Genomic DNA, 25,950 nt, shown 5'->3' with positions numbered 1-25,950 from the left:
AATAAACAAATCAAATTAAAGTGAAAGCCCCTTAAAGGGCCACTGCAACAAAGGAGAAAAATTTTAAAGGAACCTTATCGAATCACTTTAAAATGTCATTTTGGGGGCTGAGGAAGTATTCCAGCCTGAGTTGCCAGACTTGCTTTATATGAGCTCTCAGCTTTTAAAAAATGCTCACAGCTTTTAAACAATGACCACCACCTGTATATCTTTAACATCATAATCAACCAACTATTAATACTCCCTTGCCTTGTTTGTGCTCCCCACACTTCTCCGGATTGAATTCCATTTGCCACTTCCCTGCTCATCTAACCAGACCTTTGATATCTTCCTGCACTCTACAGTTTTCTTCCTCACTATCAACTACATAGCTAATTTTGGTATCATCTGAAAACTTCTTAATAATACAACTTATGCTGAATTCTAAATCGTTGATATTTTACCTCAAAAATCATGACTCCCATTACTGAGCTCTGCACAACCCCACTGGGAACAGCTTTCTAGCCACAAAAACATCTAATCATGACTCTTTGCTTCCTGCCACTGAGCCAATTTGGGATTCCACTTGTCACTTTCCCTCAAACCTCATGAGCTTTAGATTTTCTGACCAGTTTCCCATCTGGGATTTGCCAAAAGTCTTGCTAAAATCCCTGTAGACTACACCAAACATGTTACCCTGAAACCATTCAATTAAGCTAGTCGGACAAAACATTCCTTAGAAAATCCATGCTGGCTGTCCTTGATTAGTCCATGCCCTTTTAAATGATGACTTATATGGCCTCAATTTTTTCCAGTAATTTTCCCACCACTGAGGTTAGGCTGAATGCTCTAATTACTCCCTCTATCCCTTCCTCTATTTTCAAACAACATTACATTGTTAACAGTCCTCCAGTTCTCTGGCACCACATCTGTAGCCAGAGAGGATTGGAAAATGATGGTCAGAGTCTCCGTTAATTTTTCTTAGCAGCCTGGGTTCATCGGACCTGGTGACCTTATCAACTTTCAACGATCGCCTTAATATTTCCTCCCTCACTATTTTTATTACCACCCAATATTTAATTCTCCTCTTCCTTAACTACAATGTCTACTTCATCCCTCTTTTTTGTGGAAACAGCTGCAAGGTATTATTAAGAACCATTCCCACATCTTCCACTTCCACACAAGTTACCTTTTTCATCTCATTGGCCCTAATTTTCATTTGTTATTCATTCGTTTTTTGTCTTTATAAAACCATCATTGTGTTTTCCTTGATGTTACTTGCCAATATTTTTCCAAGCCTTTTCTTTGATTTCCTGATTTCCTTTTTAATTTCACTCCTGCACTTTTCATACTTCTCTAGGCTTTCTGCATCGGATGTGAGCTTTCTTTTTTGTGCCTTACCCTCCTCTAGACACTCTTTGGCATCCGGGGTTTGTCCTGGATGGTGTCAAGCTTCTTGAGTGTTGTTGGAGCTGCAGTCATCCAGGCAAGTGGAGAGTAGTCCATCACACTTCTGACCTGTGCCTTATAGATGGTGGGCAGGCTTTGGGGAGTCAGGAGGTGAGTTACTTGCCACAGGATTCCTAGCCTCTGACCTGCTCTTGTAGCCACAGTATTAATATGGCTAGTCCAGTTCAGTTTCTGGTCAATGGTAACCCCCAGCATGTTGATAGTGGGGGATTCAGCAATGGTAATGCCATTGAATGTTAAGGGGAGATGATTAGATTTCTCTTGTCTAGCACTCGTGTGGTGTGAATGTCACTTGGTCTATGTTTACTCTTTGCCATTAGTACATTAAATCTTACTGGATTACGATAATTATCACTGAAACACTCTTGCATTGTCACCGTTTCCACCTGCCCCGATTCATTCCTTAAAATAAGTTCAGAATTGCCGCTTCTCATATTGGGCTTGCTACGTACTGGCTAAAAAATTTAAGTTCTCCTGAAAACATTTTTAAAATTCTGCACTGTCTATACCTGTTACACTAAATGTATTCCAGTTAATATTAGGATAGCCAGAATCCCCTCCTAATATTGTCCTACTGTTTCTCCACTTCTCAACAGTTTGCGTATATATTTACTCTTCATCTTCCTCATAGGGGGGGTTTTATAGTGTATTCCCAGTAGTGTGATTCCTCCCCAGATCAACACATCTATCCTAATTTGATGATCCTTCTATCATGTCATCACTGCTCATAGGTAGGATCATTTCTTTAAGCAATATTATGACCCCTTTCTTTATTAATCTCCTTTTCTATACTGTCTGAAAACTCTGGAACTAGGAGTGTTCAGCTGCCATTCCTGTCTTTCTTTAAGCTATATTTCATTAATAGCTATGACATCATAATTCCAAGTGTCTATCTGCCTTATTCACTAGATACCACACATTGAAATGTTCACCACGAATGACTGAACAACTCCTTTGTTGTCTATAGACCCCCAGAACTGGTCTCCAAGTCCCAGGAATCTAAAGACAATAGACAATCTCCAAGCCACTCATCATCCTGACTTGGAAATATATCGCCGTTCCTTCGTTGTCTCTGAGTCAAAATCCTGGGACTCCCTGCCTAACAGCACTGTGGGTGTACCTACACCACATGGACTGCAGTTGTTCAAGGAGGCAACTCACCACCGCCTTAGCACCTTTTTAAGGGCAATTAGGGATAGGCAATAAATGCTGGCCTAGCCAGTGACACCTACACCCTGTGAAAGAATATTTTTTAAAAATTCTAGGCTTTGTTTTACTGACCTTCCATATTCGCTTAATAATTTCCTGCCTCATACTTACAGTTTTGCTTCTTGTCCTTCTGAATTTACATTCAGGCTGCCACCTCCCTGCCAAAATAGTTTAACCCTCCCCTACAGCACTAGCAACGCCGCCAACCCCCCCAACCCCAGCACCCAATATTGAGCCTGGCCTTGTTGAGTTGCAACTTGTCTGCCCTGTATGGTCCCATCACCCCCAGAATTGGTCTCCAAGTCACAGAAATCTAAAGCCCTTCCTCCTGCACTCCATATCAGTCAGGCATTCATCTGCTCTATTCTCCTAATACTGTACTCGCTAGCGTGTGGCATGGGGAGGAATCCAGAGATTACTAGCTTAGAGGTTCTGCTTTCTAATTTCTTTCCAAGCTCACTAAAATCTAGCTGTAGAACCTCATCCCTCTTCCTACCTATGTCATTGGTAATAATTTGGGCCCAGGGTTCACCCTCCCCCCTCAGGGTGCTCTGCAACCGCTCAGTGATATCCTTGACCCTGGCACCAGGAAGGCAAAACACCTTCCTGGAATCAGGTCTGCGGCTGCAAAAGCACCTGTCTGTTCTTCTAACTATAGAATCCGCTTGCACTGTTGCTTTCCCGATCTTCCTCCTGCACCCCCTGTACAGCTAATCCACTGGTAGTGCTGGGCTCTGACTGCACTCCCCTTACCTGTCACCAAAAGTGAACATCGGTTAGAGAGTGAAATTCACTCAGGAGACTCCTGCATTACTTGCAAGATCCTCCTTGCCTGTCTGGCAGTCACCCAATCTCTCCTGCACACAGAGTGACCACCTCCAGAAATGTGCTTTTGTGTAGCTCTCAGCCTCATGGATGCACTGTAGTGACACCGGCTGCCGCTCAAGCTCTGAAACCGGAGCTTGAGCTCGTCCAGCTGACGACACTATCTGGACAGGTGGTTGACTGGGACACAAGCAGCAAGAATGAGAGTTTGTAGATAGTCGTTCTTGCACAATTGTTAAATCAAAATTCAACCAAGAATGACAAAAACCCTTCCCAATGAGGATGAACATGTAAATAATCAGTTGTGAAATGTTATCTTACATCAGCTTCACAGGGAATGCGTCTGAAAGCATAAACGGCTGCAAGTCGTACTTCTAGTAGATTGGTTTTGGACTGTACACATTCATTCAATGTTGGAATCTGAGCACTGGCACCAAGGCCAGCATTTCCAATTGCTTTCAGGGACATCAGCACCTGCAGATTACATATAAAAACACAAACTTCTGTCATTCACATCTTTTACTGACACAAATAAGAAGAGAACTTTAAACAGCTGAAATGGTACACATCACGTCATAATAGAAAATGTCTGGATACTCTAACATGACAGAGCATTAGGGCTAATTGACCCTGTGCTTCTGTCTGAATCACTCATAGTCAGTGCACTTCAGAATGTCAGGCACAGGATTTTCAAATCATTAAAATTAAGAGGTTGGAAAATCATGTGTTCCCAGACTTCTGCTGTGCACCTTTAGTGTGACTCACTCAACTCCCTGCCGAGGGCACAAAGTCACAAAGTTTCCTCTGCTGTGCTGCAGCAGCTCGTGGAGAATTAGCACACAGGCTCCTAGAACAGCACCATCTGGTGTTTAGGCTAGCTGCTTACTTGTACCTAAATGTATATTACGCTAACTCAGTGCGAGAGCTGGGGATGGCTTATAAGCCAGGCAAAGGCTGTTCAGCTCTCATATTCTCATTAACAAGTTAAACAGCCAGAAAAGTGAAATGTTCATCATTCACATATGATTAAAATACAATTTCAAGATTAGCAACATTTAACTTAAAGGCATTCCAAAGGGTCACAAGGTGAGGTAGCACATTGGTCTTTTATCTCCGATATCTAGATTGAATCCACTTAGATCAAAAGTATCTGTGCTCCGCTTAGTAAAAGTTGAATCTGATTGCACCTTTTGTGATGGTGATTTAGAAATGCTTTGTAATGTTCTTTCAGGTATTTTATGAATAAAGTATATTTTTCAAAAAAAAATCTGTTCTCCGCTTAGTGCGAAGAGTTGTCCCCGACCGAGTGTTGCAGACTGGCACATTCCAAGGTCCAAGACTACATTCTGAGGGACGCGCTAAAGCTTGGGGCAGCCGCCGCAAAGGCGCAATGGGGAAAGGTCGCTTTCTAAGGCCTTTCTGCCATGGTGCACCGAGGGGCTGGGACAGGTATAGGCCCCTCAGGCTGTACAGCTCACAATGAATGTATGTAGTGAATACTAAATATATTATAATTGTATTGAAGCACCTCAGAGTGCAACATGATGTATGTGGATAACTCCAATACCAATGTACTGTCTGACTGTCTGTAATGACCATATTGAAATGATTGTAATATTCATTGATTGTACTGATGCACCTCGTGATTCACGTGTATAAGTTGAAAATGATTGTACTTTTTTGGTGGCCATTTTGAAATGTTTTGTAATGTTCTTCCAGATACTTTATGAATAAAGTATATTTTTCGAAAAAAATCTGTTCTCCGCTGCTTGGTTGGTGGTGAGAAAGGCCCTCCCTGTCAGATCCTTCCTACACGCCAGGAGTCTCACCCCCTCTGCACATTGCCCTCGAGGTGGTTGTGGTGGGGAAGAGACCATTGTTCACCTCCTTGTGGAATGTGCCTTTGCAAAGAAGATCTGGAGAGAGATGCAGTGGTTTTTGTCGAGGTTCATCCCGAGCAGTGCTGTGACGCAGGACTCTGTGCTCTATAGGCTGTTCCCAGGGACACACACAAACACAAACATCAACTGCAGCTGGTGGATCATCAACTTGGTGAAAGACGCTCTTTGGTCTGCCCGAAACTTGTTGGTCTTCTAGTGCAAAGAGTTGTCCCCGATCGAGTGTTGCAGACTGGCACATTCCCAGGTCCAGGACCATGTGCTGAAGGATGCACTAAAGCTTGGGGCAGCCGCCGCAAAGGCGCAATGGGAAAAGGTCGCTGTCTAAGACCTTTCTGCCATGGTGCACCGAGGGGCTGGGAATTGTATAGACCCCTCGGGTTGTATGACTCACAATGAATTTATGTAGTGAATACTAAATGTATTATAATTATATTGAAGCACCTCAGAGTGCAACACGATGTGTGTCGATAACTCCAATACCATTGCACTGTCTGACTGTCGGTAATGATCATGTTGAAATGTTTGTAATATTAATTGGATTGAAGCACCTTGTGATCCACGTATAAATGTTGAATCTGATTGCACTTTTTGTGATGGCCATTTAGAAATGTTTTGTAATGTTCTTTCAGATATTTTATGAATAAAGTATATTTTTCCAAAAAGAAAATCTGTGAATTATAAGAATCCCAAGTGAATCCAACGAATTTTAGCCCAGTTTCAATAAGTGGAAATACAAAACCAGCATTGTTTGAACAAATAAGCAAATAGGAACAATGTCTCCATATTCGCACTGATGCAGTGCTCTTCTGCTGAGATTAAGGTTAAGGTAGAATTGTTGGGAAGAGTAAAAGGGAATTATTACCACATATCATACTGACATATTTATATTGCATTTCATGCTGAAACTCATCAACTTCATATCCCAGCATTCCAGAAAGTTTTCACTACACTGATGTGTTTTTTCAGGGTAATCTGAACTCAATGTATTCACTGAAAATTATAGTTTAATTCCTTCTGATGGTTTTTCAAATAATTAATACAGAAGGACTATGCAAGCACCCTCTCCTTATGGTAATATATCAACGTTGTGTTCATGCCTTTAGTTTAACCAACTTATATACTGTACTTTGTACTTCAAACATTTCACCCAGCTGTATTATTTATGAAAGACATTTATATGGGATGCCCAGTTAAGTTTAACACTTGTTCATAGTGAGAAAAGATGCAGACACACAATAGCACATTTTAGGTTCTCAGCTCAGTGCTGACGTTTTATAACAAAATCTAAATTTTCAAAGAAGTGCAAAAAATACCCTAAGACTCAGAAGCAAATTATATCCTCATAACCTAACGAATTTAAAGAGTAAATCTTGCTGACAATCTCCCTTCTACAAATAAAAGAAAATTAATTCTGATTAACATGATTTTGCTTTACAACTTCTAATAGAACCATATGAACAGAATAATACTGCACAGAGGGGGGCCATTTGTGGGCTCTTTTGAAGAGCAGAGTAATCAAGTTAGTCCCATTCTTGATCCAATTTCCTGCAATTTTTTCTCCTTCAAGGGTGTAATTTTACCCAGGAGGCGAGGGGTGAGGGTGGGGGCGGGGTGGGTGGGTCGGGGGTGTAAAATCGGGTGCCGTGCCCATCGCCAATCCACCTCCACTGGTATTTTACCAGTGGCAGACGAGGCAGCAGGCAACCCACCTGCCCTTGGGCCAATTGAGGTCCCGCACTCAAAATATTCCCTACAAAGGAGGAAACCTTTCCAAAGGCAGATCCAGGCCAATTTTTAACCCAGCAAAAAAGTTTGGCAGAGCAAGTGTCCTGATGCAAGAATGCAGGAGAAATTATGGGAAACATTCCTAATGTAAACCTCACTGGAATGGAATGATTTGATTGTATTATTCAAATCTATTATTCAAATCAGAAAATGCCTTCAGGTTAACATATTCTACTATTTTCTTGAAGGTGAGACACTAGGTTTGTTAAATCCGTATCTCCTTACTAAGCATATGCCTTGTGAAATGTACTTGGTGCCAAAATCTAAAATTTAATAATGAATTTAGAACTGGACTACAGGACGAAATGTATGCGACATTCAAGTTGAAGAAGATCCCATCACTCCTGGACCCTGACATGACCTATGAATGCATATCGTTATGAAAACTACACCCTAATGCTGAGAGTGGAGGTTGGGAACTTCAACTCCCGACAGACTTTAGAGCTATTGCACGTGCGCAGATCTGCATTTTTACTGTTCTTTTGGACCAGCGCGCCTGTGCCAGAAAAACCACGTGAAAACCCATGTCAGGTGACTGGGAGTAGGGCGCCATTGAAGGCTAGTGTCTCAAAGGGTAGGGTGAGTGGACAGGGGGGGTCCCAAAGGGGAGATGGGACAGGGCAAGGTCTTGGAAGAAGTCCCAGAGAGTGGGCAGGGACAGGAGAAGGTCCCAGTTCAGTTAAAAGGGAGGAGCAGAGAAACAGACTCCAACCAGGTAAAAGGCTGTGAGGAGTAGGCATTAAGGAATCCAAAAGCTGGTGTCTCTGCTGTGGGCCTTTGGAGCAAAGGTGCCCCTTTGGAGCAGTAGTGTTCTGCTCGGTGCGGCCAAAGGGCTGAAGTGCATTTGTAATTTGGTGCTTGAGTGCGGAATTGGGAATCCAGGGGAATGGAATCTCAGGAGATGGAATGGAAACCCTGCAAGGTGGGGCATTATTGATACCGTCTGAGTTTTGTAATTGAAAAGAGCTCAGAAGAAGCCCTGGAGATCGTAGAAGGCTGTGGAAAGTTGGTGACTCCATGTTGCTGGTGCTAACAGGATTCACACCTGTTGGTGAAGTCAAAACTAAGACACAGAGCCCTTCCTCGCTGAGATAGTTTATTGACTTTATTCAGTGTCAACACTCCTCACATCCACCCAGTGCCCCAGCTATCCCCTATTTGTGTGTGTTCAAATACCTGTCGCCCATTTCCCTTAACAATGCAATTGACATTGCCAAACTTTAACAATGTAATTGATAAGACATTGACAGGTAGTGTTCTGCTTGGCGTGGCTGAAGGGCTGAAAGTTATGTACATGGAGTGCATACTAAGGAATCCAGTGGAACAGAACCTCAGGAAACGAGATTGAAACCCTGTGACATGTGCCATTGTTGATGCCGTCTGAGTTGGAGTGACTTTTGGAGAGAGTTTCCAGGTTAGATCTTTGAAGGTGAAGACTGGAACCTCTCATGATTCAATATCTCTCATTGGTTGACTCAGTGTTACTGACATCTAGGTGGGTTGTTCAGAAATCTGCAGACTCTGTTTTGGTTGTATCTGCTATTTATTGTGTTGTGTGGTGTGATCTGCTGTGATCTAATTGAATGATCTAGTCCTGTTCCCATGTGGTGTGTTCAACCACAGTTGGCTTGAAAATTCACATGTACCTGAATGTTAGAGTATACGATAGATATTGCAAATTGTTTTATCTTTCTGACCTTGTATAGCAAAGTTTACTTTTGTTTGTTCAAAACCCGTGGCTTTATTCACAGAGCGAGCGTCTTAAATCTCAAACTTTGTGTACTTTAAACAAAACATTATTGGTCCCTAAACAGATGGTACCAAGAATGGGGGGGGTGTCTGGCCAAGGATTACAACATAAATTGGGGGCTCTTGCGCGATTTTAAATCCACAGACAAATACACATGCTGGCACTTGCTGAGGTTGAAGTTGATAAGATTTCCACGGTGAATATTACTATACTGATTGAGAAGCAGAATGGCTTTCTCAATTGCTATGATTTTCTGGAGAGGGAAGATTTATCCTCGAGTGATTTGCAACAATTAATCAAGGCCAGGTTAATTGCATGAACAGAATAGTTACAGTTTAGGTCAAAAGCAGGGGCCAAGAAAGCAGTCACAATTGAGGTAATAGCACAGCATCTGGGATTGGAAGAAGGCAAATTTAATCCAGATAGCAATTCAATTGAGTTAGCTGGAATTCAGTTGCAGATGAAGCAGTTTAAGGGAAAGCAGTGGCTCTGGACTAGTAATCCAGAGGCCCAGGTTAATGCTCTGGGAACACGGGTTCGAATCCCATCACAGCAGCTGGGGTTAATTCAGTAAATAAATCTGAAATTAAAAACCTAGTCTCAATAATAATAATAATGACAATGAAACCATTGTCGATTGTCATAAAAACCCATCTGGCTCACTAATGTCCTTTCGGGAAGGAAATCTGCTGTCCTCACCTGGTCTGGCCTAAATGTGACACTAGACCCACAGCAATGTGGTTGACTCTTAACTACCCTCTGAAATGGCCTAGCAAGCCACTCAGTTGTATCAAGCCACTACGAAGCCTACAAAAAGGAATGAGACCAGATAGAACACCTGTAATCGACCTTGACACTAGAAACAACAATAGCAAACCCAGCCCTGTCGACCATGCAAAGTCCTCCTCACAAACATCTGGGGCGCTTGTGCCAAAATTAGGAGAGCTGTCTCACAGACTAGTCAAGCAATAGCCTGACATTGTCTGTAAGGTATGATTCAAGTGAGTATGACTATATCCCAAACAACAATATCACCATCCCTGAGTATGTCCTGTCCCACCACAAGATGGTGGCACAGAGGTATATAGTCAGGGGGGCGTTGCATTGACTCCGTACCCCATGAAGTCTCATGGCATCAGGTCAAAAATAGGCAAGGAAACCTGCAGATTACCACCGCCAACCCCTCAGCTGATGAATCCATACTCCTCCATGTTGAACACCACTTCGAGGAAGCACTGAGGGTGGCAAGGGCACAGAATTTACTCTGGGTGAGGGACTTCAATCTCCCTCGCCAAGAGTGGCTCAGTAGCACCAATACTGACCGAGCTGGCGGAGTGTTAAAGGACTTAGCTGCTAGACTGGGTCTGTGGTTGGTGGTGAGGGAACCAATGAGATCAAAAAAACCTACTTGACCTCGTCCTCACCAACCTACCTGCCACTGATGCATCGGCCCATGACAGTATCAGTAGGAGTGACCACCGCATAGTGCTTGTGGAGACCAAGTCCTGTTTTCACATTAAGGATACCCTGCATCATGTTGTGTAGCACTACCACTGTGCTAACTGGAGTAGATTTTGATTAGATCTAGCAACTCAAGACTGGGCATTCACAAGCACTGTGGGCCATGAGCAGCAGCAGAATTGTACTCAACCACAATCTGTAGTCTTATGGCCCAGCATATCCCCGACTCTACCATTACCATCAAACCAGGGGATCAACTCCGGTTCAATTAAGAGTGCAGGAAGGGATGCTGGGAGCAGCACCAAGCATACCTAAAAATTAAACAGCTGAAGGCACTGGATACTCCAAAGTCTATGGGCCCTGACAATATTCCAGCAATAGTACTGAAGAATTGTGCTCAAGAACTAGCTGTGCCCTTAGCCAAACTGTTCTAGTACAGCAACAACACTGGCATCCACCCGGCTATGTGGAAAACTGCACAGGTATGTCCTGTACACAAAAAGCAGGACAAATCCAATTCGACCAATTACCACTCTACTCTCAATCATCAGCAAAGTGATGGAAGGGTAGTCAACAGTGCTATCAAGTGGCACTTACTCAGGAATAACCTGCTCACTGATGCTCAGTTTGGGTTCTGCCAGGGTCACTCTGCTCCTGACCTTAATCCAAACAAGGAAAAAAAGAGCTGAGCTCAGGTGGTGAGGAGAGAGTAACTGCCCTTCACATCAAGGCAGCATTTGACCGAGTGTGGCACGAAGGAGCCCTACCATGACTGGAGTCAATGGGAATCAGGGGGAAAACTCTCTGCTGGTTGGAGTCATACTTAGTACAATGGTTGTCGTTGTCGGAGGTCAATCATCTCAGTTCCAGGACATCATTGCATGAGTTCCTCAGAGTAGTGTCCTAGGCCCAACCATCTTCAGCTGCTTCGTAAATGACCTTCCCTATGGGGATGTTCACTGATGATGGCAAAATGATGTTCAGCACCATTTGCAATTCCTCAGATACGAAGCCGGCCGTACCCATATGAAGCAAGACCTGGATAACATCCAGGCTTGGGCTGTTAAGTGGCAAGTTACATTCGTGCCACACAAGAAGCAGGCAATGATCATCTCCAAGAGAGAATCCAAACATCTTCCCTTGACATTCAATGGCATTACCAGCGCTGAATCCCCTACTATCAATATCCTGGGGGTTACAATTGACCAGAAACTGAACTGGACCAGCCATATAAACACTGTGGCTACAGGAGCAGGTTAGAGGCTGGGAATTCTGCACAGAGTAACTCACCTGACTCCCCAAAGCCTGTCCACCATTTACAAGGCACAAGTCAGGAGTGTGATGGAATACTCGCCACTTGCCTGGATAAGTGCAGCTCCAACAATGCTCAAGAAGCTCAACACCACCCAGGACAAAGCAGCTAGCTCGATTGGTACACCATTCAATACCTTCAACATCCATTCCCTCCACCACCGATCCACAGTGGTAGCAATATGTACCATCTACCATATGCACCGCAACAACTCACCAAAGCTGTTTCGAGAGTACCTCTCAAACCCACAACCTCTACCATCTAGAAGGACAAGGGTAGCAGATGCATGGCAACACCACCACCTGGAAGTTCTCCTCCAAGCCACTCATCATCCTGACTTGGAAATATATTGCCATTCCTTCACTGTCGCTGGGTCAAAATCCTGGAACTCCCTCCCTAACAGCACTGTGGATGTACCTACACCACATGGACTGCAGCGGCTCAAGAAGGCCACTCGTCACCATGTTCTCAAGGGCAATTAGGGATGGGCAATATAAATGCTGAGCTAGCCAGCGACGCCCACGTCCCATGAAAGAATTAAAAAAAAATAGAAAAAGCTCAAATTGGAAGAAGGGGAAAAAGAAAGAGCAAAAGAAATGGAAAGACAAAAGCTTGAGCTTCAACTTGAGAGAAAGAAATTAAACAGTATGAACCGTCTAAAGAAAAGTTTAAGTTACATGGTTTAAGAGAAGCTGTTCCAGTCTATAAAAGAGTAGAGAATAAAAGGGATGTAAAGAAACTAGCATGTATTCATTGCCATAAGATAGGGCATGTAAAAGCAAATTGTTGCTTTTGATGGTTTGATGAAGTAAAAAGTGCTAACAGGTGATCTTCGTGGAAATTGTGAACCTGTTCCCTTGTGTAAAGTCAATCTACAAAGTGACTTAGTCATCAGGATTACTATAGTGGGAATTGTTCCATGTTTACCTGTGGAAGGGATAGATTTTTTACTGGGTAATGATTTGGCAGGTTTGAAATTCTTAGCATCTCCGAGAGTTTCGAGAGAGCCAGTTGAAGTGAGAAAAACAGATTTTGCAGGAGGAACATCGTGGACTGTTTCCCGATTGTGCGCTAACTTGAGACCGAACTTGTACGGCTAAAGAGGATGAAGTGGAAAAAACACTAGCCCAGGACCAAGAAAAGTTAGCATCAGAAATGCAGGACTGTCAAGGGCTGCGTGAGGAATTAGGTTCTGCTCAGAAAAAATTAAATTAATGTAGAGAACCAACTTTCACCCACGAATGATGAGTTTGCTAGTGAAAAACGAGAACTGGTGAGAATGCTGGAGTGTCAGTCACAGGAAGTGGAACACTTGAATGAGGACTTGAAACGTCTAAATGATAAACTTGTAGAAGCAAATTCAACAAAGATAGATCTTCAATTAAAACTTGATGAACTTTAAGTATCAGAAGCCTCTAATAAGTATCATGAAAAAACGCCTTGAACAGGGGAAGGAATTGCTGATGAATAAGAACAGTTGGTCGAATGTAAATTAAAAACCAAGACTGATGAACTGTTTAGGTCAGAGATGAGGAGAAATTTTTTCTGAGAGTTGTGTGACTTTGGAACTCCCTGCCTCAGGTAGTGGAGGCGGGGTCATTGAATATTTTTAAAGGCACAGGTAGACTGATTCTCTTGCGTAACAAGAATCTAAGGTTATCAGGGTTAGATGGGAATGTGGAAATCAAAACTCAAGAAGATCAGCCATGATCTTATTGAATGGCGGAGCAGGCTCGAGGGGCCGAATGGGCTACTCCTGTTCCTATTTCTTATGTTCTTATAAGTGGGCTGCACATGCACAGATCTGCATTTTTACGTTCTTTGGGCCCAGTGCACACGTGCAGGAAGGAAAATGGCGTGGAAACCTGGGTCAGGTGACCAGGAACGGAGAGCCATGGAAGTCTAGTGTCCAAGGTAGGGGGCAGGGAGAGGTCCCAAAGGGAGAGGGGACAGGGAAAGGTCCCAAAGGGAGAGGGGACAGGGAAAGGTCCCAAAGGGAGAGGGGACAGGGAGAGGTCACAAAAGAAGAATCCCAGAGAGGGGACAGGGACAGCAAAAGTCCCAGTTCCATTATAAAAAAAAGAACAGAGGAACAGAATCCAAACAGGAAAATGGCAGCGGGAAGCAGACTTTAAGTGAAGAAGGCAGCGGAAGGTTGGTGACTCCGTGCTGCGGGATGTTGGAGCAAAGGCACCCCTTTGGAGAGGTAGTGCTCTGCTTGGCGCCGCCAAAGAGCTCAAACTGTGCTTGTGAATTGGTGCCCGAGTGCATACTCGGGAATCCAGGGGAATAGAATCACGGGAGATGAGATTGAAACCCTGTGAGGTGGGCCGTTGTTGATGGCGTCCGGGTTGGAGCGACTTTTGGAGAGAATTCCCTGGTTAGAGTTTCAGTGAGATCGGCTGACTCAGAGTGTTACTGACATCTGGGTGGTTGTTGAGAAATCCGTGGACTCTCTTTTGTTCATATCTGCCATTTATTGTGTAGTGCGGTGTGTTCGACCATAGTTGGCTTTTAATTCACATGTATCTCATATTTACCCTGAATTTTAGACGATACGATAGATGTTGTAAATTGTTTTATCTTTCTGACCTTGGATAGTAAAGTTTATTTTTGTTTGTTCAAAACCTGTGGAATCTTGTGGCTTTATTCACTTAACAAGTGTCTTGAATCTCAAACTGTGTCTACTGTAAACAAAATGTTATTGGTCCCTAACTGGATCTTACCAACAACTTTGGGGTCTGGTCTAGGATCGTAACAATATAAAGGCTAGAAGCACAATGTCCTGGTATTACTTTCTGCTGGTGGATAGAGTCTTCCCAAAGATGCATAGAGGTTGCACCAATTAAAGAGAATGACTAATGTGCCACAATTATTCTACTACTTGGTTTAATTTTGATTGAGATTTAACAATTTTATGTCAATTTTAGCATGTTGCTCTCATTTTATTGCATGTTGATATTCATTCCCTTTAATTCATCTTTCTTGAATATAGCGAGTGGGAGTGGGCCTAGCAGAGTTGCTCTTACAGAGAGCTGGCATAGAAAAGACAGGTCAAAAGGCCTCCTTTTGTGTTGTAACCAATCATTCTATATGCTTATAAAGTACACTTGCTTAACATGATTGTCATGGAAAGTAGCCCTGAATAAAATATTAGATTCTACTATCTACAAACATTAAATATTACAAAGAATGAGAATTATAAATGGGAGCATTATGAGTGAGGATGCAGTCTTATAAAACATGACAGGCTTGTAGCTGTTGAATACAACACATTTTCATTCATACCTTCTTCTTTTTCTCAGATTCCCGTGCTCTACAATTTCCTTGTACATAACCTTCCAGAATCTTCATGACCTCCTGTACCTCGGGTATTACTTGACATCTATTGTTTTTTGAACAGAAGTTATGAACCAGAGAAGAAACTCCTAGAAAAGTCTGTGTTCTTGCATCTGGTGATTTCAACAGGGCCTGTGAATTAAAACCAATTAGATTTACAAGACTAGGCACTTTCCAGTAATCAACGAAGCATAATGACAAAGTCATTGTTACAATATTCTCCACTATTGTTCCCCATTCTCTGTGAACAGAACTGATTCTGTATCTTACTGTCAGTAATGCTGATAATACTTTCACTTCATAACTCAATAATCAGAGTTTTTAAAAAAATGTCCTTATATAACCTGCATACTCTATCAGAAAGCACAAACTAATTTTTCCACTATTGGACCTTTCACACTGTCCTGTTACACCTGTAATTGAGCACACTCCATTATCTTAATAACACCACACTTCATAACAAGTAAAGGAAATGGATGAAATAAAAGGTACTTTGTAGGTTAGCAAGAGACAAAATGACCATGACAGCCAGTGGCATGTTATAAAAACCCAGGTGGTTCAGCAATGTCTACTGCACAAGAGAATCTGTCACCTCTATCTGGGCTGGCCTATGTATGAAGCTTGCCTCCATTATGTGATTGACTCTTGGGACCGGATTTTCACTACGGGGGCAGGCAGCTCAAGTCGGGAAATTTTCGCTATGGAGAGGCAGGGACAGAATCAAGTTGGGACCACTGAACCTGGAAGTAGATCGGTGGCAACCATAAGGGAGGGTGAATGCCAAGGTGGGCTGGTTAGAAGGCCCACCTAGTTGTATGGGATTTTGTCCCAGCTGTTTTAAACGCTGTTTGGCCCTCTATATCCCTCACACTCACTCACCCTCACCCACTCCCCATGCCTCATCCATGCCAACTAATGCTCCCACCCAACTCCCTCATGTCACCTCATACTCACCATGCCATCTCCATTGCCACTCACCCAGTATACACTGCTGGAAGACCTCAGGAGAAAGGTGGAGAAGCAGAACAGAACAGAAAAATAAACTTCTAACAATCTAATACAGCTCATGAAATCCATTTAAACATTTTAAATCCCCTCAAGAGGTCAATCTGTTATAAAAACTAAACAAACTTCTATTCAGTAATCACATCAAAGAGAGCTAATCCTTTAATAGCCTTTTTAAACTGTCAATGAAAATGTGAACTCAGCCCCCCGTCCCTCCCCTGCTGAGTGCTTTTGGAGCAATTGAAACTCAGTCAAGCATTCTTAATGGCCTCAGCTGTAGTAATGGCCCTTGGGAAATGTTAACAATGGCCTCTATGCAGGATTAGACAGTAAGTGGTTCTTCTAAGCTAAACCAGATTGCCCGTCAGTCAAAGCAGCCCATCAGGGTGTTTTTTTAAAAAAAAACTCTCACTGACAGCTGCAGCTTTTGCTTCCATGTTTAAAGGGTTATGGATTTAAATAACTTCTGGTTATAACACAATCAGGCCTTATCTGCTCTTCAAGAGCATTTATGCCCACTCCATAAATTTGTGGCTTCTAAACTGTGGGTTAAAGCTCTTGGAACAGTGAAAATGGGGTCTGTTTGAACTGAGCACTAATTCCAAATGGTTCTGTTAAGTTCAATTCATGATGTGGTTCATCCCCACCTCCACCCCACTGCAACCCCCACCCCCCCCCATCCCTCTTCCTCCTGCCAGCAAAAATGGGATCTGCTGGAAATACTGCATCTAGTTCCGCCCACCATTTTTAAAGACCTCCAGATTTGGCCTGACTCTGCCCTGTGCTCCAAAACGGCCTAAGTAGTCACTCAGTTTTAACATTCAGGACAACTGAGGATGGACAATAATTTTAACTTTACTAGCATCACACACATCTCAAGCACCAACAAAACAAAAATGCATTGAGCCCCTTCAGCCGTAACTTCAGAGATCATGTCCAATTTTATCAAGTTTTTCACCCAATTTTTCTAATTGTACTAAGTTTTTTCTTGCCCAAGCTAATTGAAAGAAAGGTTAGAATATATCTTAACTAACATTAGAATATATCTGTTTTAACTGAATAATCTCTATTATTCTTACTCTTATTAAGTTGATGATTCCCTTGATACCAGAAAGTTGCACACAATATCTGATGATTTCCTTTTATCTTAATAACTTTCAATTGCATTCCCAACCAGCTATTTAATCCTGTGTTAAACAGCAAACTATGAATTGCTTTTGTTTCTCCAAGTAATGTTCATTACATGTTACTGTGCATTGGTAGTTATTTTTCCTATTCTTGCAGCTGCAAAACATAATGCTACAATTACAAATCATTTTGCAACTGAACTAAATAAAAGGGAAATTTCTCACAGTAACTGCGGTGACCATTGGTGCTGTAGGTTCTGGAATGAAAGCCAAAGACCACATAAAAGCGTCTGCTCGATCTTCATCCAGTTCTTGAGACAAAATGATTTCTGTTAGGAAACTGATGCATGCTTCAGTTCCACACGCTGGTAACGTGTCCACCAGAGGCTGCCTGATAAAGGAAAAAGCACAATATAGTTAATCAGACATTTCTCCCCTTCGTGGATTTCATCAATAAGAAATCTGAAGAGGTTGCACAACAGATCATGTAACCCTTGTCAGAATCAGCATGCGTTGGAAGAGAACTTGAAAAATTTATAATTCTTATACCACACACCATTCGTGACTAAGGTGAGATGACGACCTAAATTCAGGCCTTTATCAATGCTTGAACCAGTTGCTCAAGAGGGCATCCTAGGGTAAGCCTCATTGTAGCTTCACCTGGCTATTCTCAACCATGCCACCTCCCATAATAGCATAGCTAGGATTGGTACCTCAGCATGTGGCGCACTACCCATCACTAACCAGTGGATCAAATTGAGATATCACCACACTAGAGCAAGATACACACAGCCTCTAGGACATGAAAGCATTTCCCGGGAACAAGCAGCTTGCAAAGGTTGTATCCATTGTGAAGTTCATTAATAAATATTGAGCGTTTTGGAACTTAATGTAAAGGTTGCTTTTCCAGCCATTCATTTTAATGGTTGGGAGATCACAAGCTGAAAATTATAAAAGAAGTGGAAAACCTGGTCCTACACCTTTAATAATCCAACAGTCTAATCTACAAAGAGACAAGGGTTCTGGGGGCAGACAGGAAAGTGGAGTTCACACCACAATCAGATCAGCCATGATCTTGTTGACTGGCGGAGTAGGATCGATGGGCTGCTCCTATTTCTTGATCAAGGCAGCAGATGGCACTGCTCATGGACTGTCAGACAACATGCCATTTTTAAAAATGCTATCAATGTTATATTACAAAGCACAATGTATTATGCTGCTGCCGAAGAGTAGGGAATCTGGATTTAGCTTGTCAAGGTCACACAAACAATTGCTGTGAACAGGGGAATCCTGAAACAAATTAGCAGTTCATTTAAGAGAAGTTTACAGATTGGGAGGAGTTAGCCAATTCCAGGTTCTGGGTCATAAGAAAGAAGCACAATGTGCCTGCCTCTTTCTCTTGGATTAACAGTTTGGTGCTTTCATGTGTGATACTCTCAAACCCTGCATCTACATATATGCGAGACACCAAGAAAGTAGAATCTGAGGAAAAGATAGAAATTAGCCAAAAATAAGTTTAGACTATATATACCAGGCAAAACTGTCCTAGATTGCTAAATGTTTGGGAAAACAACAGAGGTAAAACACCGGGCATGATAACAGTAGGTTAATGACATATGGCATTATTCACTTAATGAAGTTGGAAATCAGTAATCTTAAGTATTTGTTTCCCAAATGCTTTTGAGGAGAGCAAATAACATAATTACAATGTAACATGATCACAATGTATTATTTCATTTTGTGTTCTATGATGGATGAGGAATTAGTTGGTCTCCAGCCCACAGCAATGCACTCTGCCAACTATAACGCACGTGTTCCCAGGAGAGTTGCAACTTGCCAGTGTTATCCGCGAACACTGATTGCATAGCTGCAGAAAGTCTAAAGAGGGAAAGTCCAATAACATTTCAAACCTTTGTTAAGCAGATTCTACCGGGCAGGGTGGATTAAGAACATAAGAACTAGAAGCAAGAGTAGGCAATTCAGCCCTTCGAGCCTACGCCGCCATTCAATATGATCATGGCTGATCTCATTTCGGCCTCAACTCCAATTTCCCGCCCTCTCCCCATAACCTTTCAGCTTGTTACTAATTAAAAATCTGTCTATCTCCTCCTTAAATTTATTTAGCGTCCTGGCATCCACTGCACTCTGAGGTAGTGAATTCCACAGATTCACGATCCTTTGAGAAAAGTAATTCCTCCTCATCTTTGATTTAAATCTACCACCGCTTAGCCTAAAACTATGGCCTCTTGTTCTAGAATGCCCCACAAGGGAAAACATCCACTTCATGTCTACTTTGTCTATCACCTTTAGCATCTTATATACCTCAATTAGATCTCCTCTCATCCTTCCAAACTCTAGCGAGTATAGGCCTAAACTGATCAATCTCTCCTCATAAAACAAGCCGCGCATCTCTGGAATCAACCTAGTGAACCTCCTCTGAACCGCCTCCAATGCAACTACATCCTTCCTCAAGTAAGGGGAACAAAACTGTGCACAGTACTCCAGGTGCGGTCTCACCAATGCCTTGTACAGTTGCAACAACACTTCCCCATTTTTATATTCTATTCCTTTAGCAATAAACGCCAAAATTCCATTTGCCTCCCTTATTACCTGCTGTACCTGCATTTAGCTTTCAGCGATTCATGCACGAGGACATTCAGATCCCTCTGTACTGAAGCATTCTGAAGTTTCTCTCCATTTACATAATAAGTTGCCTTTTAATTCTTTCGACCAAAATGGATAATCTTATACCTATCCACGTTAAACTCCATCTGCCAAATTTTGGCCCATTCACCTTACTTGTCCATATCCATTTGTAAATTTCTTATTTCTTCATTGCAACTTAATTTTCCACCTATTTTGGTGTCATCTGCAAATTTAGCTATAGTACCTTCTATCCCTGAATCCAAGTCATTAATATAGATTGTAAATAGTTGGGGCCCAAGGACCGAACCCTGTGGCACCCCACTAGTTACAGCTTGCCATCCAGAAAAATACCCATTTATCCCGACTCTCTGCTTTCTGTTGGTTAGTCAATCCTCTTTCCAACTAATATATTACCCCTAACTCCGTGTGATCTTATCTTGTGTATTAATCTTTTGTGCAGCACGTTATCAAAGGCTTTCTGGAAGTTCAGATATACTACATCTACAGGATCCCCATTATCCACTTTGCTTGTTACACCTTCAAAGAACTCCAGCAAATTAGTTTATGCAGTGCTCGGGGTCTCACCATGCAAGAAGCATAACAAGCAAACCCGTACGGGTTGTTTGTGGGTTCCCAATGGTTGTGGGGCAAGGGGTGAGGTTTCCCTCATTAAAAGCACTCTGTGTCCGATTAAAGGAAGTGGTATCAGAAGGGGGCAGGTGCTCAAAGCCACACCCCTGCCCTTGTTGCTGACCGCTGTCCTCTCCCGTCATCCCTCACCAGTGGCCTGAGATCCAGTGACAGTACTAGGCCTCAGATAGTACCAGCAGCAGCCATTGCCTCCCCTGTGGTGCTGCCATTCGGTAAAGCTGATGGCCTCTGATTTGCCAGCAGCTCTCAGCTGGCTAGACTTCTGTGCCTACCTCCCTGGGGAATTTGGTCCGGGGGGTGGGTGGGGAGAAGAAGGCCCACAGAATCTTAATGGCACAGGAGGCGGCCATTTGGCCCATCATTTCTGCACCAGCTCTCCAAATGAGCATTATGACCTAGTGCCATTGCCCTGCCTTTTCCCTGTACTCTTGCACATTGTTCCTATTCAAATAATCATCTAATGTCCCCTTGAAAATCTCAACTGAACCTGCATCCACCACACTTCCAGGCAGTGCATTCTAGACCCAAACCACTTGTGTGAAAAAGTCTCTCTCACATCACACTTGCTTCTTTCGCAAATCACTTTAAATTGTGCCCTCTCGTTCTTGATCCTTTTACGAATGGGAACAGCTTCTCCCTATCTACTCTGTCCAGCCCCCTCGTAATTTTGAATATCTCTATCAAATCTCCTCTCAGCCTTCTCCTCTCCAAGGAAAACAGTTCCAACCTCTTCAATCTATCCTCATAGCTGAAGTTTCTCATCCCTGGAACTATTCTTCTGCACTCTCGCCAATGTGTTCACATCCTTCCTATAATATGGTGCCCTGAACTGTACACAATATTCCCTTATTTTATATTGTCTGTCCATGTTCTTCCTAGCAAAATGCATGACCTCACACTTCTCGGCATTGAACTTCATCTGCCACCTATCCGCCCACTCCACCAACTTGTCTATGTCCTCTTGAAGTTCCACACCGTCCTCCTCACAGTTCACAACACTCCCAAGCTTTGTATCATCCGCAAACTTTGAAATTGTCCCCTGCACACCAAGATCTAGATCATTAATATATATCAGGAAAAGCAAGGGTCCCAATACCAACCCCTGGGGAACTATACAACAAACCTTCCTCCAGCTCAACAAATATCCATTGACCATTACTCTCTGCTTCCTATTTTTCAGCCAATTTTGTATCCACGTTGCTACTTTCCCTTTTATTCCAAGAGCAATAACTTTTCTCACAAGTCGGTTGTGTGGCACTGTGTCAATGCCTTTTGAAAGTCCATTTACACCACATCAACAGCATTACCCTCATCGACCTTTTCTGTTACCTCTCCAAAAAACTCCAGCCGGTCAGTTAAACACGATTTCTCTTTAGAAATCCATGCTGACTCTTCCTTATCAACCCATATTTTTCCATGTGACTATTAATTCTATCCTGAGTAATTGTTTCTAGAATCTTACCCACCACTGAAGTTAAACTGATTGGTCTGCAATTGCAATTCCTTACGACCTTTTTGAACAAGGGCATAATGTTTGCAATTCTCCAGTCCTCTGGCATGATCCCCGAGCTAGGGAAGACTGAAAGATTATGGCCAGTGTCCCTGCAATTTCTACTCTCACCTCTTTCAATATCCTTGGATGCATCCCAAGCGGTCCAGGTGCCTTATCAACTTTAAGTGCTGATAATCTATTGAGCACTTCCTCCTTATCAATTTTGAACCCTTCTAGTGACAGAGCTTCCTTGTCTGTCACTATGGCCTGGGTAGCATTTACCTCCTTGGTAAAGACAGCTGCAAAGTATTCATTCGATACCTCAGCCTTGGCCCCTTCGTCCATGTGTAAATTCCCTTTTAGGTCCCTAATTAGCCCTACTCCTGCTTTTGCCACCCTTTTTACTATTTATATGCCTATAGAAGATTTTGGGATTCCCCTTTATGTTGGCTGTCAGTTTTTTCTCATGATCCCTCTTCGTTTCTCTAATATGCTTTTTTACCTCCCCTCTGAATCTTCTGTATTCCTCTTGGTTCTCAACTGTATTTTCTACCTGACACCTGTCATAAGCGCACTTCTTTATCTTAATTTCAATCTCCTTTTTCATCCAGGGAGCTTTGGATTTGTTTGTCCTACCTTTCCCTGGAATATACCTTGACTGTGCCAGAACTAATTCCTTTTTGAAGGTAGCCCATTGTTCAGCTACTGTTTTTCCCACCAATCTTTCCTTCCAGTCTATCTGGCCCAGCTCTGTTTTTGCCCCATCAAAGTCAGCTCTTGTCCAGTTAATTATTTTTACTCTGGATTGCCTATCGTCCTTTTCTATCATCATCCTAAAATGTACAATGATCACTGTCTCCTAAATGTTCCCCACTGACACTTGATCTACTTGGCCCGCCTCAATTCCAAGGACCAGGTCGAACAGGGTGTCTCTTCTGGTTGGATGGGACACATACTGCTGTAGAAAATTCTCCTGAACACAATCTAGGAACTTTAGACCCTCTCCGCCCTTTACACTACCACTGTACCAGTCTACATTCGGGTAATTAAAGTCCCCATTATAACTACTCTATAATGCCTGCATTTCTCTGTAATTTCCCTGCAGATTTGTTCTTCTACGTCCTTCTCACTAGTTGGCGGTCTATAGACTACATCGAGCAATGTAAATTGCACCCTTTTTCTTCCTTAGCTCTAGCCAAATTGATTCTGCCCTTGAACCCTCTGGGATATCCTCTTTCTCCAGCACTACAATGCTCTCCTTAGCCAATACTGCCACCCCTCCTCCTTTCCTATCTCTTCTGAACACTTTGTACCCAGGAATACTTAACACCCAGTTCTTCCCTTCCTTTAGCCAGGTCTCTGTTATCGCCACAACATCATATTTCCACAGGGCAATCTGCGCCTGTAACTCCCCAATCTTATTTACTACGCTCTGTGCATTCACATACATGCATAATAACCCCGATTTAGATTTTATTACTTTCTCCCTTACCCCGACTTTACCTATTAACTTACTATTCTTTATACTAGTGCTATCTGTCCTTCCCAGCATTTTGTGCACCCTGGTATTCCTCTCTAATATTTTTTCTTGGTTCCCACACCGCTACCGAGTAAGTTCAAAGCCTTCCCAACAGCTCGAGCAAAACACCGCGCAAGGAACTCAGTCCTAGCTCTATTCAGGTGCAACCCATCCGGCTTGTACATGTGCCATCTCCCCCAGAGCCTGTCCCAGTGTCCCAGCAATCTAAAGTCCTCCCTCCTGCACCATCTTTCCAGCCACGCATTCATCTGCCTTATCCTCCCATTTCTGTACTCACTGGCACATGGCACTGGGAGTAATCTGGAGATTACTACATTTGATATCCTGCCTGCTAATTTTCTACCTAGCTCCCAAAATTCTGTTTGCAGGATCACACCCCCCTTCCTAACTAAATCATTAGTAGCAATGTGGACCATGACCTCTGGCTGTTCACCCTCCCCCAGAAGAATGTCCTGCAGCTGCTCTATGACATCCTTGACCCTGGCACCAGGGAGACAACATACCATCCCGGAGTCACATCTATGGCCACAGAAATGCCTGTCTATTCCCCTATTAAATGAATCCCCTATCATTATAGCTCTTCCTTTTTTCTTCTTCCCCTCCTGTACAGCTGAGCCACTCATGGTGCCCCAAACCTGGCTCTGACTGCACTTCTCTGAAGAACCAGCTTCCAAAATGAAAAACCGATTTGTGAGCGGGATCCCAGGGGGCTCCTGCACTAACTGCCTACTTCTCCTAGACTGCCTGGTGGTCACCCATTCCTCCTCTGTCTCCACGTACTTAAGCTGAGGTGTGACCACCTCTCTGAACGTACTATCCACGTAGCTATCAGCCTCGCGGATGAGCCACAGTGACTCCAGTCACCGCTCAAGCTCTGAAACCTGGAGCTCAAGATTCTGCAGCTGGCAGCACTTCCTGCACATGTGGTCAGCTAGGACACTGGTAGCATCCATGACTTCACACATATTACAGGACACACATTCCACTTGACTGAGCTGCACTGCCATATCTTAAATCTACTTTCCCTTACGTTAGCTTTATTCTACTTTGGGTAATTTATATTACTTTATTTTATTGGTCCCAAATTTCCCTTATTCCTGGCACTTCGCAGTTAAATCCAAGTATAGGAACTTTAAAAATATTACACTTTTCTAATTTACTCACCAGTTCCTACTTATCAAGGCCGCTGCTCTCTTTGAGCTAAGGTAGAAATGGAAAGGAGCACCTCCTCCATCAGTCACCAAACTCCAAATGAAGCACTCTACTGCAGCCAAAAACAGCACTCCAGTGCAAAGTCAGCACTATAAGCTAGCCTACTTTTATACTCTCTGAACCTAGCCTCTGAAGACCTGATTATGCCAGTTATCTAGTTAAGTGGCTACAGTTGCAAGCAGAGCCTGTACGAACCTTGTTTTAAGGCTGGACTAAAACTCACCTTCTTCCAACCCAACAGCAACTTTTAGGCAATTGTGAAATAAAAGAAAGACTAGACTTTAGCTAGAAGTTAACCTTTAAACTCCCTCAGTCACCAAACTCCAACTGAAGCCCTCTACTGCAGCCAAACACAGCACTCCAGTGCAGACCCTGGCCTGCCACTGTCCAGTTAAGTGCCTAAGTGGCAATTAATTCCATGGCCTACCCTTAAAGGGACAGCGTGAAGCTCCTGCCAGCTCTCCAATCAGCAAACGAGAACCCCCCCATTGCCTCCATTAAATCCAGTCCATTGGACGGGACACACTGGCCTCCATGTTTTAATTTGTGTATGTGCGCTCGCCATGAGAAGAGCTGTGGCTGGAATCCTAATTTGCAAAATCTAGTCCGTGGGTCACAGATACTATTAATATCTCCTATTTAATATGCATTCACCATAACTAAACACTAGCACATTGTTTTAATAATTTAAATTCTGGCTCATGGAGGTGGAGTGTACAGTAAAGAAGTATTTTTGTGATTTTAAGTTTGATAAGCAGCATTGAAAGTTCTAATGAAAATGGATTAGATGTAATAGAACAGCTTCATGATTTTCTCTTGCAGATTTACTTATTACTAATAGAAATTATTAATTTTTCCTTGCAGCCAGTATGCACAAAAGTATAAATATTCAGATCTCTGTCAAGTAAGCCTCTCACTTTGAAAAAATAATATTTTGGTATAAATTCAGATATTAAATAATGAAGGAAGGAATGAAGAAAGGAGCAGAAAGATTTCTTGCATCTACAATCATCAGCTCATGACATCCCAAAGTACAGCAGGGAAATTCATGTACAGCAATATTCCCAGAAACAATGATATAAATGAAGGGTTAATAATGCTTTAGTGGTGTTGGTTGAAGGCTAACTCTTAGGGTGATTCTGGTTGCAAGAACATTAAACATGTATGACAAAGGGGATTTTCATATGGAAAACACTGGCACAAACACTTCAACTTCAGTCTGGAATTAACAGTTCATAACCCTGTG

The 25,950-nt window shown here is 42.8% G+C and overlaps 1 protein-coding gene across 1 annotated transcript in view; it reads right to left on the bottom strand.

The window, feature by feature from the left end:
* LOC144691151 (uncharacterized) overlaps nucleotides 1-25,950 on the bottom strand; it is a 369,111-nt gene that overhangs the window by 254,333 nt on the left and 88,828 nt on the right. The window contains exons 10-12 of the mRNA XM_078559217.1: nucleotides 17,389-17,554; nucleotides 14,981-15,163; nucleotides 3,805-3,957 (exon numbers count right to left, since the gene is read on the bottom strand). Coding sequence (XP_078415343.1) covers nucleotides 3,805-3,957; nucleotides 14,981-15,163; nucleotides 17,389-17,554 — 502 coding nt within the window. The remainder of the gene's footprint in view (nucleotides 1-3,804; nucleotides 3,958-14,980; nucleotides 15,164-17,388; nucleotides 17,555-25,950) is intronic.

This window comes from Cetorhinus maximus, chromosome 15 (genome assembly GCF_964194155.1).
Source record: "Cetorhinus maximus chromosome 15, sCetMax3.hap1.1, whole genome shotgun sequence".
Classification (NCBI taxonomy): domain Eukaryota; kingdom Metazoa; phylum Chordata; class Chondrichthyes; order Lamniformes; family Cetorhinidae; genus Cetorhinus; species Cetorhinus maximus.
The sequence above is the reverse complement of the archived record's forward strand: the minus strand, read 5'-3'. Positions and strand labels throughout refer to the sequence as shown.